Source organism: Pan paniscus, chromosome 11, assembly GCF_029289425.2.
Source record: "Pan paniscus chromosome 11, NHGRI_mPanPan1-v2.0_pri, whole genome shotgun sequence".
NCBI classification, from domain to species: Eukaryota; Metazoa; Chordata; class Mammalia; order Primates; family Hominidae; genus Pan; species Pan paniscus.
Genome location: NC_073260.2, coordinates 109,756,248 through 109,774,936, shown reverse-complemented (window position 1 = coordinate 109,774,936; position 18,689 = coordinate 109,756,248). Strand labels below are relative to the sequence as shown.

The 18,689-nt window shown below is 39.0% G+C and overlaps 1 protein-coding gene across 3 annotated transcripts in view; it reads right to left on the bottom strand.

The window, feature by feature from the left end:
* The window catches only part of FREM1 (FRAS1 related extracellular matrix 1), a 176,042-nt gene that overhangs the window by 26,140 nt on the left and 131,213 nt on the right, over positions 1-18,689 (bottom strand). The window contains exons 26-28 of one of the 3 annotated variants that reach the window (XM_055092121.2): positions 12,423-12,841; positions 7,319-7,516; positions 6,437-6,581 (exon numbers count right to left, since the gene is read on the bottom strand). In XM_055092121.2, the coding sequence (XP_054948096.1) occupies positions 6,437-6,581; positions 7,319-7,516; positions 12,423-12,841 (762 nt within the window). Of the gene's footprint in view, positions 1-6,436; positions 6,582-7,318; positions 7,521-12,422; positions 12,892-18,689 lie in introns of those variants that run through there. The other 2 variants (XM_055092120.1, XM_055092122.1) reach the window with 2 other exon arrangements.

Genomic DNA, 18,689 nt, shown 5'->3' with positions numbered 1-18,689 from the left:
CAGTCACGACAACCAAAACTGTTTCGGGACCTTGACAAATGCTCCTTGGGAGAAAAGTCACCCCCACTTGAGAACTTCTTCCATATGCGGTTTTAATGTGTTCATCACAATAGAAAAAGCTGGTTCACCGGGAGACAGAGGTTGCAGTGAGCCGAGATCATGCCACTGCACTCCAGCCTGGGCGGCAGAGCAAGACTCCGTCTCAAAAAAAAGAAAGCAAAAGCTGGTTCAATGTGAAGATAAATTCGGATCCCTGAAAACCACTGTTGTAAGTGGAAGACATGGCATGGAGCAGTGGAAATAAAATTGGATTTGAACTTGTGAGGCTTCAGGTCCCTCTGTCACTCACCAGCTCTAAGCAATCAGGTAAAGGAAATGTTGTTTAAACACCCAATTTAAAATCACAATGTCTTTCCCAAACACAGCACTTCTGATCCCCCTTCTCCTGGTCAAGTTTTTCATTTTTCCAGAGCATGTACCACGTACAGCAAGCATACTATCACATTGATTTAGATCCTATGTATGCTCCAAGGAAGCACAGGTCTTTGGTTCATTGTGATAACCCAGGTGTCTTGTAGAGCATCTAAAACATGGTGAGTGCTCATTAAATGTTTGTTAACTGAATGAATGAATCTTGTTTATCCCACTGTCTCCTGAGCTAAGTTGACCATTGATATGGTTTGGCTGTATCCCCACATGTTGAATTGTAGCTCATCTTGAATTGTAGCTCCCATAATTCCCACATGTTGTGGGAGGGACCTGGTGGGAGATAACTGAATCATGGGGGTGGTTTCCACCATACTGTTCTTGTGGTAGTGAATAAGTCTCACGAGATCTGATGACTTTACGAGGGGTTTCCCTTTTCACTTGGCTCTCATTCTCTCTTGCCTGCCACCATGTAAGACTTGCCTTTTGCCTTCTGCCATGCTTGTGAGTCCTCCCCAACTATTTGGAACTATGAGTTCATTAAACCTCTTTTTCTTTATAAATTACCCAGTCTCAGGTATGTCTTTATTAGCAGTGTGAAAACAGACTAATACAACCATCGAGAATATTTTTCTCCCCAACCTTACTAACATCATCTTTCACACACTTGGAAAAAAATGCTAAGCTCGATGATCCTCACATGTTTTCTCTAGCCCTGACTTATTCTGGATTCTTTAACTATTGTTAGGCTTTATTAGCATAGAGAGAAACACGGCATTGATAAATGAGCATTCTAACATAATTCATAATTTCTTAAAACATATGTATGCTATTTTCTAAGGCATGCATGTAATTCTTAACATTTGGCATTTTCTGGAGATGGTATTCGTTGCCACAACTGGGAAGAGGAAGGTGCTGGCCTTCAGCTGAGAGAGGCCTGGGGTGCTGCTGAATGTTCTGCCGTGCCCAGGAGACTCCCCTGTGACACCAAATGGTCTGTTTCAAAATGCCTATAGTGCCAATGTTGAGACACCCTGTCCTGGAGTAATAAATATGTTCTTTCTGATATTTTATTTTCTAGCTATTTGATTCATTTATGACGAAACAAGAAGCTGAAAGAAATACCTGGAGTTAAATCATCAGTTTAGGAATTGGGGCATTAATCCAGGTTAACAAGACTCTGTGAAAAAGATATTTAGCCTGTCTATGCCTCAGTTTCCTTGCTTCCTATAATAACGTAATTATTACAAAGTGCAATAATGATAAGTCTGTACTTCAAAGGGGTTAAGTGAACCTTCAGGAATTCTCATTAAGTATTTTGAGCTTCTCAGCAAAAGGTTTACAGAAGCTGAAATTGTGATTAAATTACTATCCTTATAACTATATCTTCATTTATAATCAAGTAGCATGTGACAAGAATTCCTGAAAATGTTAAAAAATATTTTTCAAGTATCCAATCTAAGACTTATCAATTCAAAGATGATGCTATTGAACTCCACAATCGAATGCTATGAACACCTGTGTTTTCATTTTTCTCTTTTTCTCTTGATAATGGGGAAACTGTGTTTAGCCAAGAGGCAGCATAGTGAGTACCCAAAACAAGTGCTTTAGAATCAAGCACACCTTGTAACCACTGATTAGTGTGTGATTTAGTGTGTGATTACGGTCAGTTACTCAGTCTCTCTGGGCCTCGGTTTTCATTATCTTAAAAATGAGGACAATTACACTCATGTAAAATGATTAAAATTAAAATTAGTTAGTATGTATAAAGCACCTGTACACAGTGGGTGCCTAATAAGTGCTATTTTCCTTCCTTTCCTCTGTGCTTTCCTAAGATCTAGTCTAAAGACAAAAACCTGAACTCCTGGCTTGCAGGTAATGTGCAGGTATTAGCTAGCCAAACACCTTCCCCTATCAGGTGTTTCATAAAAGCTGCTAAACATTGCAAAGTTTGCCTGACGGAAATTCCTTTTATTCTTCTGTCCCTTCTCTTGTAAAGCCAAAAATGGACAACAGAACAGTTAGAATGTGAGTTGCCAGAGGGAGGTGAAGAATCAGAGTTCAGAACCGGAGAAACAGTCACTGAGTTATCAAGGACTTCTGCATTCAACATTGCTTTTGAAGTTCACTTTTCTCCAGTGGGCACAAGAAAGAGGTCCACGTGGAAGCTGTATTAGGAAAACAACTTTGGTCAGAAGTTGGCCACATTCTGTGGTCCACAAAAGTGCTTTTCATGAATGATGTGGGTCCTGTGTAACTTAGTTTGGGGCTTCTGCGGATCATCTTGGAGATTCAACTTGGACTAGAAAACAGGCACAAGCTTGTCAGGGGGTGCAGCCAAGGGATGAGGCAATAAGATGAGCACTCACTTAGGTCTGGAGGTCAGGGTTCACTCTCCAGTGACTTCAGGATAATTACTTAAAAGCCTTGAGCTTTATTTCCTTATCCTCAGAGGATTGTGTTTTGCAGATAAAATTAGACAACTCATGAAAACACTTAGCACAGTGCCTGAAATGTAGGCACTTAGCTAAATCTAAATCTTTACGCAAATTTCCATGGATATCAGCATTATAAAATAATTTCTATTTACAATAAAGTGACTCCCAGATGTATTCCATGAAAAATTGGTTCCCTGAGCTATTCTGCCTGTGTGTGGGGTGGCAGGTAGAGAGAGGTGATTCTATAGCCCAGTTGGGTTGAGGTTTGCTGCCTAGGCTTCATTTCTGAGAGCTTCCCAATCCACACGCACATCTCGATGATTCTAGGATGTGATGCAGTTAAACAAGCATGCAAGCTAGCTAGCTGGCAATAACTTGATGAATCTCACGAAACAAGCATTTCCTAACGCTTTTTAGAGTGGAACATCTATTCATCCTTCAGGACAGAAATCCTGCAATAGCCAAAACTGACCAACAGTCAAGATTCTGAATTTTCCACTGAACATGGGTCCTTCCCGTGCTCTAAAACAGGTCCATTTCTGTTCCACATGGCACCCCGCAGTCCCTTGAGCTTTATCACAGAGGTTTCACCCCTTCAAATATGGGGAATACGAATCTATTAATCCTGTCTAAGCCAAAGAACAACACAAAGTTCCACAGCATTTAGCTCATTGATTAATGTGCATATTGACTGTTCACTTTGTGATTCATCCCAGGATCAATTTCTAATTAGAGGCAGGCTTTCTAATCCACCAAATGTTTCCGGGATACTTCTTCAGTCAACTATTGTACCTACATGAATTAACTACAACAGTAATCACCACCACAAGTTGCATTTGTTAAGGAGTTTAAATACACAAGATGCTTTCATATACGTTACACATTTCTTTTGTTTTTCTAAACAAATTGTAGTATCGCTCCCATTTTACACAAGAGATAACCAAGGCTTGAACAGTTACTAGATGAAGGGCAGAGCCAAAGCTCAAACCTTGTCCTCTAGCTCCAAGTTCGGTGGTTTATTATCTATAGTATAAATTCTAGTGTGTTAGATACGAAGTGCACACTAATATAGAGATCTATAATGTACATGTTTAAAAATCCCACTGAACTTTAAGGTCCTATATGAGTAAGTATTCCTTCTTTCTTGCTTGGGTGGCCAATGTCTGAAGAGAAAGAAGACAAGCCTGGTGTTCCATTCCCTTCAGGCCAGATTAGCACAGTCCTTAAAATGGGCAAGAAGTTCTTTAGTGTGCTGAGAAAAATCATGCACTCTAAAGATGCATTTCCACTTAGAAAAGTAACTTTCTAGATCTGTCCTCAGTTTTCTCATCTGTAAATTTCAGATTATGATGGTACCTGACTCATAGGTGGTTCTGATGATTAAATGAATAGCAATGAAATAGAGCAAACACCAATTATATTGCAAATGGCTGTAATTTATATTGTACCTGTAACTACGTTCTGCCTGGCTGTCTTGGGAAGATGAACCACTATTCATAACCTTGCTTTTTACTGGAAAATTGTGCACCTAGTTCCAATAACATCTGCTTACAAATGGGGTTGAGGACAACTATACCGTTCAAAAATGATGATGATAAATGCTGAGTAATTTTAACCCCCCATCCCTTATAAAGAAAATAGCCTAATATATGTCAGAACCAAATAAAACTTCTCTCTATATTACCCCTTGGTAGGCGTATGCCACAGCATTTTGTTCAGTCATGAACAAATGAACAAATTACGTCAAGTTGAACTAGAAACACCTCCAGCACAACACATGAAAGTTAATATCCAACAAAAGCAGGAGGATATTTAAATGGCCTCATTTAAGGTTATAATTAAATTAAGCAAATTTTGCTGTAATTCTCATATGAATTTGAGAGTATATTTAAAAATATAAATCATCTTCCAAAAAGCAATGTCCTTGATAGTGACAAAGATTGAAAGGGGCTATGGGTGAAGCAGTATCAGCCTAGCATCATTACTGGGGGAAGAAAATTCTCTGTCAGCTACACTGCGCTCACACATGGAGGACAAGAGGTCAGCATTAGGTCAGTAGCAAGTCTGATCAACATTCCTATGTTTTCTTACTTGAATTATTTTTAAAATATTAAAAAAAAAGTGAAGTCCACGTATTAACGTTTTTGGAGCAGGTTTTTTTTTTTTTTTTTTTTTTTACATTTTCTTGAGAATTGGAAGATATTTGTCTGACATTGCAAGTACTTGACATATTTTCCCATAAAGATTGGATCCTGGGAATTATTTGTCTTAGGCAAAGACAAGTTTAATGGGTGGAGGTCATATGTTTTACATTTTGTAATCTCGAGATTACATTTTAATATCACGGGCCAGGTCTACTTTGTTCTAACCTATTCCCCAGCTCCTAGTACTGTGCACCTGACATATAGTAGCCACTCGATAAAAGTCTGTGGCGTTAATAAATCTGGGCCAGGCTCTGCATTTTATCAGGGCAACGGAGTGGGACGCTGTGAATGCGTTTTGCTGAGAAAAGGAGGCTAGCTTTTTTCTGACAATGACTACCGTGACCTCTGCTGGTCAGATTTTAGAACTACAATTCAGGATCCAAAAGAAAATGCAAGAATTCTGAAGACTGCAGGAGTTTCTCAGCTTTCTTTTCTTAATCTATACTCCATCATAAAAGGAGTATAACAGAGCTGTATCACTTATGATGCTTAGTATGACTAGGATATGGTGACTACTAAAACAAGGATAAGTGAACAACTTTTCTTTGGGGTATCTGGGAGGGTATCAAAAACAAACAAAACGAACAAACAAACAAACAAAATGAACAAACAAACAAACAAAAAACAGCACAGTACCAGAAGAAATGGACTCTGACAGACCTTTCTATGACTATCTGTTAGCTGGTAAGATATTCAAGGTCTACATTCAAGAAAAGTCTAGAATAGGGACCCAGTCAGTGAAATTGCTGTGGTCTGTTAATCTCGTTAATTTTGAAGATTTGTTACTCTTGCTATTTTGAGGGTCATACCCTTTATACACCTTCCAAAGTCTAGTTTCCTCTTTACATTATATTTGTCTTACATAGGATAAGTTTATCACCTTATAAACATACTGTCAAGTAATTGTAATTTTCTTCATAAGAGAAAGAGAAGATGTTTGGCTAACTCTTCTTGACTACCTCATTTCCCCGACTGCAGATATTTTAGAAGGCTACAGTTGCTAACACGGTCCTAGAGTGACCTCTTGCTGCACAACTGCTACATGAACCTGCAAACTCAGCGTTGGATGCTAGTGAATTGGTAAGACAGAACCCTCCCTGTGTATAAAAGTGTGTACATTGACATGCATAATATGAACGTCAACTTAGCTTTTTAATGTTTCTGTACTCTGTAAAGCTATTGGCTTTCCTATTTTCAAGCAGTAATAAGAAGAAAATTCATTCTCCAAAATAAATTCCATGAGCTTGTGAAATGGTCTATTAATTTATCTTCTTGGGTTCTGTTTTAAAAAGAACATTTCACTTTCCTAATATTCAGATACATTATGGATGTAACACATAGGACTACTGAATAAGCAAGAGAATTTACATTTGAGGAGTGGCCGAGTTCCCTGTGGGGTCCATGATTTGAAATTCCACGGTATCTGAATTTACTTCCAAAGATGGGTTTATGATGTAAAGAATAGTCTTACTGTTTAAGTCCTTTTGGCTAAATTTCTCATGGATAAATTCACCTAAAAAAAGAAATAAATGAATATCATGGGTAATCAAACAAAACATTAAATAAAAGCTAATAAAATTGTATGGCTATTTTATTTTAAACACAGCTTTAAAAAACAGCTAAAGTACATTTTAAAAAAAGAAATTAACATTACTGTAACTGTCTTAAAACTCAAATGCAGCGAGCTTAAATTAGGCATTAAGTTGACTGCTTCAGAAATATTTGCCTTACAAAAATAAAAATAAAGAGAAGGAGAGTAGAAAGATACAGTAATAAAAATCTGTAACTTGGTGCCATCCTGTTTAATGATGTATTATGATCACTGTGCTCATAAAGTAGAAATAATATACAATCCAGAGAATCCATTAGGAAAAAAACCAAGAACTTTTAAAAAAAGATCTGACATCATTTAGAGTCATTTAGAATTCATGACAGAATAAAAAATTAGTCACAAATAGGAAATTTGGTCCTGATACTATGTTCCTTTGAATATATTATAATCAGCTGTTGAGAAAAAAAATTATAAATAAACAGTTGTATATCAGTATTTGGTTCTTCCAGTCAGGATAAATTTAGGAAGGCTCAGCTTCAAACCCTCTTTAGGAGCAATATTGATTTATAAACTGCATCTATCAGTAAGCCCTGGGGAGTGTTTACCAAATGGGCCTGCACTTAATTAAATTACTCTCTAGCCCTGCCAGCCACTGGGTATTTTAAAATGGCAATTATAAGGATTAAGGAGGCCAGTACCTGTTGTTGTGTTCTCCAGATGTCCATGTTTTGGGCCTTGTAGAATTTTAAAGATGATCTGATCGTCCTCAGTGTCAGGGTCTGATGCCTTCAACACGCGGGAAGTGATGTAAATCCCATAGCAGCCATTTTTCAGGAGCCGCACTTGAGAAGGGGAATGCAAGAGTGTGATACGAGGAGCTGCTTTGTCCAATTGGTCTACCTGGATCATCAACAATGACATAAAATGTTGTCCAAAGGCCCCTCACTCCCATGCAACGTTGGGCTTTATTGGTTCAACAATGACACACTGTCCCACGTTTTGGACTCCTTATACTCCTCACTAGTGGATTCCTGCTAAAGACAGTCCTGTTCACAACAACCTCAGCAAATATCACAGTGCTTGGAACAGAGGCCAATTTTCCACTGTAAACCTTGACTCCACTTTATCAATTTGTCTATTGCTTGACTCCCACTTAGGATACAAGTTCCGAGAGGGCAGGCGTCAGGTCTTTTACCCCCATGGATTCCCTGCACTTGGCACAGTGCCTGAACCATAATAGAAGCCCAGGGAATGTCTATTAAACGAATACACTAAAATTGACCCAAGAATTCTAGAGCAGACTTCATGTTAACTCCACAGAAGAACTTCTCCTATTTTCCTGGTATTTAGTGATTTACAGACACAAAATTGTGAGGGTTTACAAATATATAGAAATTTTTTTGGCATGTCTTTTTTCAACTGGCAAAAATGTTGAATAAAAATAGAGATACCTCAGTAAGGAAAAAGTGAAAGGTGATTATTTCTAGACATTTGCATATTTCTTTCATTGAAGATGAGAGCCAGGTAGCTGAACAGGTGGACCAGATTTGTGAAGATGTTGGATGACATCTTCACAACCTACTTCTGTAGGTTCAAACACAACAAAGGACTTCGTTCAGTCTGTACGGAGCTCAGTGCATCTTGCATTTGCAAGATGAATGTTGTAGGTTACGGACGGAGCAGGTTTGGATGGATTAGAACAGATCCACCACTGATACTAGAAAACATGTACAAGAATCTTCATTCCCCTCACTCCTAATCTCTCGGTTCTTAATTTCATTTACACCAAACTGATACTACTGTAAATCTTAGTTTGCCCTAGCAAAGTAAAGAATTCTTGTCAATGATAAGACCATGTATATTTTTGTGTATTATGATACAATGAACTACTCTGTAGCTATTCAAAAGAATAAGGGAGAAAATGAATTGATGATGAAAAATTTCCACAATTTTGTGTTAACTGAAAAACCCTAGCAAGTTGCAGAATAGAATTAGAATATAATTATAATACTATTTTTGTTAAAAATATATATTTATCTATACATAATGTTTGTATAGACATAGGCAAAAATCTGGGAGCATTTGCACAAATGTGTTCATTTCTTTTGGGGTGGGGAAAGATCACAACTCCTCCTCTGTTTATTTCATAAGAAATTTTGTCACAACCAACCATTTTTTCCTCTCAAATTGGCAAGATTCTTAAAAAAAAACAGAAATAATTATAACTCATGCTGATAAATATGTGAAGAAACAGATATTTTTATATTTTGCTGGTAGGGGTGCAAAACAGTGAAAATTTTTCTGTATCTTGCAGAAACAGATATGTATGCAAAAATGATTAGATATATATTCACTAAAATACTATTTACAATAGCAATTTACAAAAAGAATGAAAAGTCCACCAGGGGATTTATAAACCATCTCGACCTGAGACTGAGTTCCATGCAGCCTTTAAAAATCATGTTATCAGGAATATGATTAGTTATCAAGATCTATCAGGAATAGTTAATGACATAAGGAAATGTTCATAATACATGAAGATGGAAACAGGCAATATGCATAAAAAATAGTATATATAATATCATCCCATTTCTCATTGAACAAAATAAAAGAAAGCCACCAACAATAGGTTTTTGAGTGGTATGGTTGTCAAGAATTCTTTTTCTTGTAGTTTACGAATTATTTACAATACATAGTTATTTTATAAACTGAAAAAGCAACTGACATTTTCAAAAGTCACAGTCATTCTTCTCCTCTCCTGAAGAGTATGGGTGGCAACTTTCAAAGCAATGAGATTGGGTATTAAATTGTCATTGTGGCCCGTGAGGGAAGAAGCTCCCACAACCATGCGGCCAGTAAGAGAGATGGTTAGTGGAAGAAGAGGAAAATTAAAGTACTTCTAAGCCATATAAGAAATACCCAAAGTTGATACTAAACGAATAGTTGAATGTAGATGGTTGTTTTATTTTGGTTTTGGATGTTATAATTCCTTAAAAATGAAAGTGTTACAAAAGTAATAAATGCCTGTCGTGATCATGTGTTTTTAAAAGGACATCTAAACTCTAGCAACATGGTCCCGTCATGTCTCTGGTCACATTAAAATATATCCTAGATCTTATTCAACTTCTAGCTTTGTCAAAAGTAGATCTTCTGGCTTAGTATCCCAGAAGCATTTTTAAATATTGGGTTGCAAGATTTTTTTTTTAAAGAAAGCTCTGTCCCCTGATAACTTGTGTTGTATTTACAGAAAATGCACAGAAAGCAATGGCATCACATTTTTCTCGCTCACCTGACCCCTTTAAAGGAGAAGTACAGGTTGCATCAGTTGCAATAATCTTGGTCAGACAGAAAAGATTTCCTACAAAATGAATGTCAGGTTGTGCCTGCTGGTATCAGTCAAATACACCTGTGTGTTGCAGCAGTTTTGCCCTCAATTACTCAGGTACCACCAGAAGAATAGTTTACCCATAGTTGGGAGACTTATTTGGGCCAGTTTATCACTCAACGGTGATCAACATCCATATTGTCTTGGCAGAAAAAGCTCTTGAAGGCAAGACACTGAGTGTCATCTCTCCTACACTGCTGGTGGGGTCAGTCACTTTCTAAAGCCTCTTGACTTCTCTGCTCAAAGAGACTGAGGGTTCTGGGGAATTATGGGAGGAAGTTTGAAGCTTACCTTGTGCGGTTTTTACACGTAATGATTTTTTTTTTTTTTTTTTTGCAAGGAAAGCCTTATACTTTTGACAAAAAAAAGAAACTTTACAATATATGTCCAACATTTTCCTAACAGTAAATTCCACAACTTCCAATAGATAACTCTCTTACAATAGCCATGCTCTTTAAGATGAGTGTTGGTGTTGGGAAAGACCTGATTCAAGTTCTGGTACTTTCCCCAATCTCCATCCTCTTTTCCATCTGTGCTATGGAGTGTAGGAAGGAACTCTAACATCTGCACTCAGAATTTAGAATTCGTATAAATTTGCAGCCAAAGAGACCCAGAAAAGTATCCCTGGTTGGACAGTACAGAGACTGGTCTCAACCTAGGTTAGGGGAGTTAGGAATAAAAAAAAGACACTAACAGACTGAAAAGGGAAAGTGACTAAGATCAATTAAAACATATGATAAAAATAAAAACAATAATTTTAATACAAAGTGCTTCTTACTGTGTTCACGATGTCAATAGCTTCTTTCTTCTCTCAGTGCATTATCATTTCTTTGCATTTTTTGGACCTCCTGACTGCCAAGGACTCATGCAACATCCACTCTATGATCTCAAGACTTCCCTCATAGATAAGAGTCTGTGAGGCTTCATTTTATGTGTCAACTTTGCAGGGTGTGTATTAGATGGGATTACGTTTACATCAGTACATTTTGAGTAAAGAGATCACCCTCCATAATGCAAGTGGGCTTCAACCAATCAATCGTAGGCCTTAAGAGAAAAGACTGAAGCCCCCCAAAAAGGAAGGAATGTTGCCTCCAGACTGCCTTTGGGCTAAAGATTGCAACGTTAACTCCTGCTGAAATTTGTAGCCTGCCAACGTGTCCTGTGTATTTCGGACATGCCAGGCCCTAAAATTGCATGAGCCAATGAGCCAATTTCCTAAAATAAATCTCTCTCTCTCTCTCTCTCTCTCTCTCAGAGCAAGGAAAAATGTAACTATTTTACTAGTCAGAAAGTATTCTGAAGTGAGAGATAAATTTTATCTATTTTGTGTTTGGTGAGAGTGTGTAGAAGAGGGTGAACTACTTCCAAGGAGAGTAGATTCAAGGGTTTGAGAGCCAGAATATACATGATGTGTTTTGACTTAAAAAAGAAAAACACATTATGCCCTCCAGGAATCCTTGTAATAGTCAACAAATGTGGCAGTGTAGTGTCATAGAAAGGACACAGAATTTGGGATCAGAAAGACTTGAGGCCTTTGTGTGTATTTGATCAAATTATTTAACTCCTGAACTTGTACCCTCATCTATAAAATGTAAATAACAAAACTTGCTTCATATGAGTTTTATGAGAATCAAATAAGATTTATGTGGAGTGGGTCTGGCTTGCAGTTAACACTAAAGGAACTGCAATTGCTGCTATTATTACCCTCATCATTATTATATGTGTAATAGTGTAAAGATGCTGCCTTGTAAGTTTCAACATCAAATATGTTTCAGGCCATATACTACTGCTTTGGATACCTAATCCTACTGAATTCTCACCACAATGCTGTAGGCATGTTTTTCAAAGAAGGAAAAGTAGATTCAGAAGAGTTAAAGAACTCTTTAAGGTCAGACGGCTAATACATTGCAAAGCAGAAATTCAAAGCTAGGTCTGTCTGACTCCAAAGCCCGTGGCTTTTGCTCCTTTCTGTGCTACCATCAACACTCACGGTCAGTCATTAGCACCTATGAGGGGACCATATCTCTTTCATTCATATTAATATTGCTGTTTTGCTGTAGATGCATAATCTGTACTTGAATGAAAGAGGAAAAGAAATTAAAAAATAGTACTTGGCCAGGCGTGATAGGTCACGACTGTAATCCCAGCACTTTGGGAGGCCGAGGCAGGTGGATCATTTGAAGTCAGGAGTTCGCGACCAGCCTGACTGACATGGTGAAACCGCGTCTCTACTAAAAATGCAAAAAAGTTAGCTGGGCATGGTGGCACATGACTATAGGGCCAGCTACTCAGGAGGCTGAGGCAGGAGAATCGCTTGAGCCCAGGAGGTGGAGATTGAAGTGAGCCAAGATCACGCCACTGCACTGCAGCCTGGGTGACATTTCACATCCCTGGCAAATGAACTGTGTTTTTCATACTTGCCTGAATGGTGAATAAAACAGGTTCTTCCCACACTCTCCCATTCACAATAAAGCCTTGGTTTGTCCCGTCTGTGGCCATGAAAGTAAAGCAGTCAGTCTGGGAGTCCCCTCCTGAGTGCCGATAGGCCACATTCCTGCTGTCCACATCCTGCTGGGTGAAATTGTGTTGAAGTAGCCCTGTCCCCCACAGGTAGAGCTGGCCATGCTGGGGGAGCTGAACCAAGAGGAAGGTGAGGTTCTCCGCAGGTGTATCAGGGTCGGTCAGCTGAAGGAGGTCAGGGGAAAGCAGGCCCACGGCCCCTTGGGCCAGTCTCAACCCCTTGTTCCTGGTTACCACAGGCAGGGCTCTGTCCACAGTCTCCAGTGTGATCTCAAACACCCCGTGCTCGGTCCGCAGTCCATTGCTGATGATGAATCTGGTAAAGAGAGGCAAGGCAGCCTTCAGCATGGATTCTTGTGTCACCATCTACTGGAATGAAATGATAACAATACACACCTTTACTAAAGGGTATTGTCGTGTTGTGACTCAAATGAAAAATCAAGGGCAGATCTTGCAGAAGAATCCCTATCATTAAACCAGTCACTAGAGTAATGCATAAATGGACCATTCTACACCCAAGAATATTTTCCCAACAACATTAATGATAGACCCATGTGATGGAACAGGGAAATTCTGACAATCATATTTCTCAGGCTCATCAGTGCTTAATGTGGTTCCTTGACCCAAATAAAAATTTCACATCCAATGAGACTCATCATACAAATTTGAAGAGTATACCCCCTTTATTTATTTATAATTTTTCAATTGTTTTTTTCTTCATTGGTGTGTAATAGACTAAAGTTGTAAGTCTGATAACTGGGAGGCCAATACAATAAAGTGCTAAATGAGTTGAATTTAGCTAATTCATTCTACTCATATGTTTTTATGGTAAATTTCTTAATAGCAGATCACATTTCTCAGACATGTAATCTCACTTAAATCATCTTCCCCTTCCAGGCCTCATTTCCACGGCTCTGAAAAATGAAGGGGATGGACCAGAAGATCATTAAGTACCATCCAACTCTAAAATATGACGGGAGGCTCTAATCTCTGATGGTTTACATGTGCTTCTGCACTTTCTCCCCTTATAAGACAGATGAGAGTTATGCTACACAAGGATTATTTCCTGCTTCAAAGAAAGGTTCACAAAGTCGGTGGGAGATCATAAGGGCAGGTAGGAGATGAAGCTGAGACTAGAATGCAGGTCTTTTAATCCCTGCACCCACTACTCTTGCAGAGTTTAAAACAAATTCTGGTTTAGCAATCCACCACAAAAGAGTTGTGGTGCCTGAGCACCATTGCAAAACTATAAAAAGAAAGCTGAAAGGATACACATTCGAGACAAGCAAAATCTTTCTTACAGTCTTAGGTTTGTGATACCTTAATGTGCTTTTGATTCTGTTGATCATGAAATCACATTCTACATACTGAAGCCAATTTCACAATAACACTGATTTAAATGATCTTTGTAGCATTACAATATGGAATTTTTATTTCAGTAAGATTAAGAGTATCATGAAATTATGCAAACAAGGCACAATATTAAAACTCCAAAAAGTTAGGAAATCATTACTATCCAATGGGACTGACAAATTCACTGTACACCAAAGAAATGTACTTAGAAATAATTACAGAGTTGTGTCTTGTTAGCTTTTCTCCGTGTACCATAGTTGCTGGAAATATTCGTAGAGGATGCACTCTTCCATTCCACCGATACAAAAACCTGTAAAACTAATGCTTTTGTAGAATGCGTAAACTATACATAACATTTTTATGTATAAATTTTATATACATATATAAATTGTATATTTTCTTTGGAAGTTCTTTTTTAACTAGAGAAGTTATGGCATTTATATTTATTTTACAAATCTGGCAGATTTGACTAACAATCCCTTTATTCTTTGTGAAATGTGTCTTGTCCTTCAGGGTTTGAGCATTGATCCTTCTGAGCATGAAGAAACCTGAAACTATTAGATAGTGTGAGAGCAATGAGTCAACCAGCCTGCCTGCGACCACGGACTCGGGGAGGGCAGTTAGACAAAAAGTAAAAAGAGATGAGTTTGGCTGAGTACCGATATTGCTTTGAAGGCTATGCTGAAGTTTTTTAGTTTTCTAATTATCTAGTTAATAAGACTGTCGACAAGGAAAATATATCTGATTTGATGCAAAGAAAAAGAAATCTATGTCCAAAAAGTTAAAATTGCTAAGTGAAATACAACAAATAAAGTAAATTTTGACATTTCACACACCTCGACTTGTAAAGAATGAAACCTCATACATTTCCCCCACAGCAGCATTTTTTACACTTTGAATAAAGGTATTCAGTTACCTTTAGAATTATAGATTGAGCAAAATCACATAATTTTCTTAAAACAAACCAATCAGTTTTCCTTTCATAAAATTAAACCTTTGATAAGTATATTTTTAACAAATTGGGCAATTTCATTACTGGATCATGAGGCATTTATAAAAATCAATTATTTATTAAAAAAATAAAAGAGGCCGGTGCAGTGGCTCACACCTGTAAACCCAGTACCTTGGCTGGCCAAGGCGGGCAGATGGCTTGAGTCCAGGAGTTCAATATCAGCCTGGGTAACATGGCAAAACCCTTTCCCTACAAAAAATACAAAATTTAGCTGGGTGTGGTGCGTGCCTGTAGCCCCAGCTACTAGGGAGGCTGAGGTGGAAGGATCACTTGATCCTGGGAAGTTGAGGCTACAGTGAGCCATGAACGTGCCACCGCACTCCAGCCTGGGCAACAGACAGAGAACCTGTCTCAAAAAAAAAAAAAAAGAGGAAAGGAAAGGGACGGAAGGGAGGGGAGGGAGGGGAGGGGGGGAGAGGGAGGAGGGAGAGGAGGGAGGGGAGAGAGGGGAGGGAGGGAAGGGAAGGGAAGGGAAGGAAAGGAAGTCAGGCGCGGTAGCTCACGCCTATAGCTTGGACACTCTGGGAGGCTGGGGTGGGTGGAGCGCTCGAGCTCAGGAGTTTGAGACCAGCCTGGGCAACATGGCAAAAGCCCAACTTAAAAAAAGAAAAATAATTTTAAAAAAGAAAATAAAGGAACCTAGAAAAATATGTCTGTTCTTCAAACTTTTTACTTAGTCACCTTCACAGTTTCAAAAGTAAATTGAAATACATTTTTAGGTATAAAATTATGCTTTATTTCTCAGGCAGAGCCTGAGAACAGAGTTATGCCTTTATTCTATTGTTTTTCTGTTACTTTTTCATATTCCCCCCAGATCCTATCATCTGACCCACAATAAAATAAGAAGGAGGCTCGGTGCTCCCTCAGTGCCTCCAAGTTCCCTTTTTCCCATTTTCCCCCTCCAGAAATATGTTTCACACCTCTCATTCTACCCTGTTTCACATTAAACTGGCTCTCTGTTCCTTACCAGATCCCTGTATCAAGTGTGCTCTGTGGAGAGTGTTAAATCAGCCATTGGTACCTTAGTGCAAATAAAAGCCAAAGGACGTGTATTTTTAGCATTAGCATTAATTGTAGAGCTATAGACATTGTGCACTATTAAAAGTATGTCAAATATCAGCAGAGAAGGAAGAAGAAAGAAGGGGAGAGATGGGACCAGGAGCAACAAACCCAAATGCAAGCTTGAGTGAGTGCCAGGGACTCCATCAGAGGCGGCCATCTTGAATATCTAATTCTGACTTTCCTCCCTGGAGACTGAATTGCAAGAATGCCTGACGGGGTCCTCAAAGCTCATCTCAGGACGGCCACATCTACTCGATGCGTGCATGGCCTCTGTGAGGTCACCGAAGTTGTCTTATGATCCAGGCTGTCCATCTCAAACCCCTCCCTGCTGGATGATCGTGATCTGCCCACGTTGGAAACAGGCAGCCTGCCATCAGACAGATGGGAGTGAGGGCACGCGGGCCACAGACCACAGAAGAGTAAGAAATATGTTTTCTGAGGCCAGCGCTCCTATCTGGGACACCAAGGCAGCTGTCAGTGCTGACCTAAAGCTAATAGGCCAGGGGTGAAAATGATGCAATTTCTAAACATGACTGGATCAAATAACATCATTCCACTTTCACAAGTAACAGTGCAAACTACTCACAGGCAGAGAGACATCATCAGAGAGAGGGACAGAATGAATGGTTACGGTTGAGTTCCCATTCAAAATAAAGCTAGCAGAACAAGTGAAAAAAGGTCAGTGCTGTTCATGTCTGGAAAAGCTGATCAATCAGATGGTCTTCCAAATACCCGCTCCCCTAAATCCTCCAAATACATTCTCAATGTTTAAAACCATAAAGCCATTGCTATGTTGGTATCCATTCTGAGGTGAAGAAGTTGGTGGTAGCAGCTCCTTCTGTGGGTCCATTTTGTGTAATTTCCCTTGTTACATCCCCCTGAGAAGAGATGCAGCCAAGATGACCACCGCTGTCATGAAATTTGGGGAATAACTCTCAGATTTGACTGGGGTGCCTGCCTGGTCTGATTTCACCACTACCACGGTGCTTTCAAGCTTTCTGCATTGCCTGGCAATAGAGTTGGCTGAAGAAGCTGCCATCTGTCATGGCATTTAAGAGATAAAAATGGAATCATAAATAGCGCCAGCTCCTCAGAAAAAAAAAAAAAAAAAAAAAAAAAAAAGTCCAGCCGGCATGTCAAAATGGAGGACATTAGCATGTTCTTTTAGTACCCGGCTGCCAGCAGCTGAAGTCAGCTTGCTAATCACTCGGTGTCATCTGTCCTAGAACATGCTGCCAAATCTTTCTTCCAGGCCAGCAGCACCAAACAATGCAGGAGAAATTTATGATTCACAAAATATTTTTGCAGAAGGTAAAATCTGACTATTAAACTCCCCCATTTAATTAATGCTGCCATAGCTTACATTAAAAAGGGAAGGGGGAAAATCCTCTGCCACAGAATTTATCTCTTCTACCCAGCCAAATTCCTTGCCAAATTTAACAGCAAGCAACGTAAATTTAGGTGATTAGATTGGTTGCATATATTTAATTTTTAAAAAGCACCATGATCACACTTTCATTAAAACAGGCTTTCAGCTTTGGTTTAGCGCCACTTGACAAACAACATAGCAGTCCGTGATTGGGTTAGTGAAATGACAAGATTAAAATTTGGGTCTTGGGCAGACGCTAGGCTCTTCCATTATAAATATGTAAAACTGCTGGCCAAATATCAGAATGACACGTTGAGGAGGTTCCTTCACACAAATGCATATTCTCCACAAATTTTTGGTGCAACGAGGTATAATGGAAAGAACCTTCTACTGGAAATGAGCTCTGAGCCCCAAATTCAGCAGTGATACTCAGTTATGTCAGTTTAGGTGACTTCCTTTGCCTCTTGGAACCTTGGTTTTCTCATGTGTACAATGGGAACACTATTGCATCTCTCGCAAGGTGGTGTCACAAGGCTTAAGAAAAATAACATATAAAAAAGAGTCCAGGACATTCTCTGGTGCATTGCAGGTGTTCAGGCAATGCTAGCTTTCCTATGTGTAAATAAGGGATTGCACCAAATCAATGCTTTTCAGCCTTTATTGTTTATTTTCTCCCTAAAACCTTGTTTCCTAATCTTGAGTAATTGAAACCATATTTTTGCCATATGCCTGTACTATGTGTACTCTTATTATTTACTAGTTTTCTATCAATTCAATTTTTAACTTGAATCAATGTATTTAAAAGGAAACCTTTTAACTACTAAAAACTGAATACTAGCAAGCATAAAAACGTTGTTTTCTTATATTTAGTTTTATAGTATTTATAGTACTGTTTTTAGTATCAACACCCACACACACTCACACACAACACACACACCTAAGTTCCATCAGTACATTGGGCTGAAGGCCCCAGAATCTCAACCTCTGGGAGGCCCTAAAAAGGCTTCTATACATTCTTTTTTTTGAGATGGAGTTTCGCTCTTGTTGCCCAGGCTGGAGTGTAGTGGCACCATCGTGGCTCACTGCAACTTCTGCCTCCCGGGCTCAAGCAATTCTCCTGCCACAGCCTCCTAAGTAGCTAGGATTACAGGTGCCCGCCACCACTCCCAACTAATTTTTTGTATTTTTAGTAGAGACGGGGTTTCGCCATGTTGGCCAGGCTGGTCTCGAACTCCTGACCTCAGGTGATCCACCTGCCTCGTCCTCCTAAAGTGCTGGGATTACAGGCGTGAGCCACTGCCCCAGCCTCAACTTCCATAAATTCTTGAGGCTCCTCAGAACAATTCAGAACAACAGACTAGAACAGAC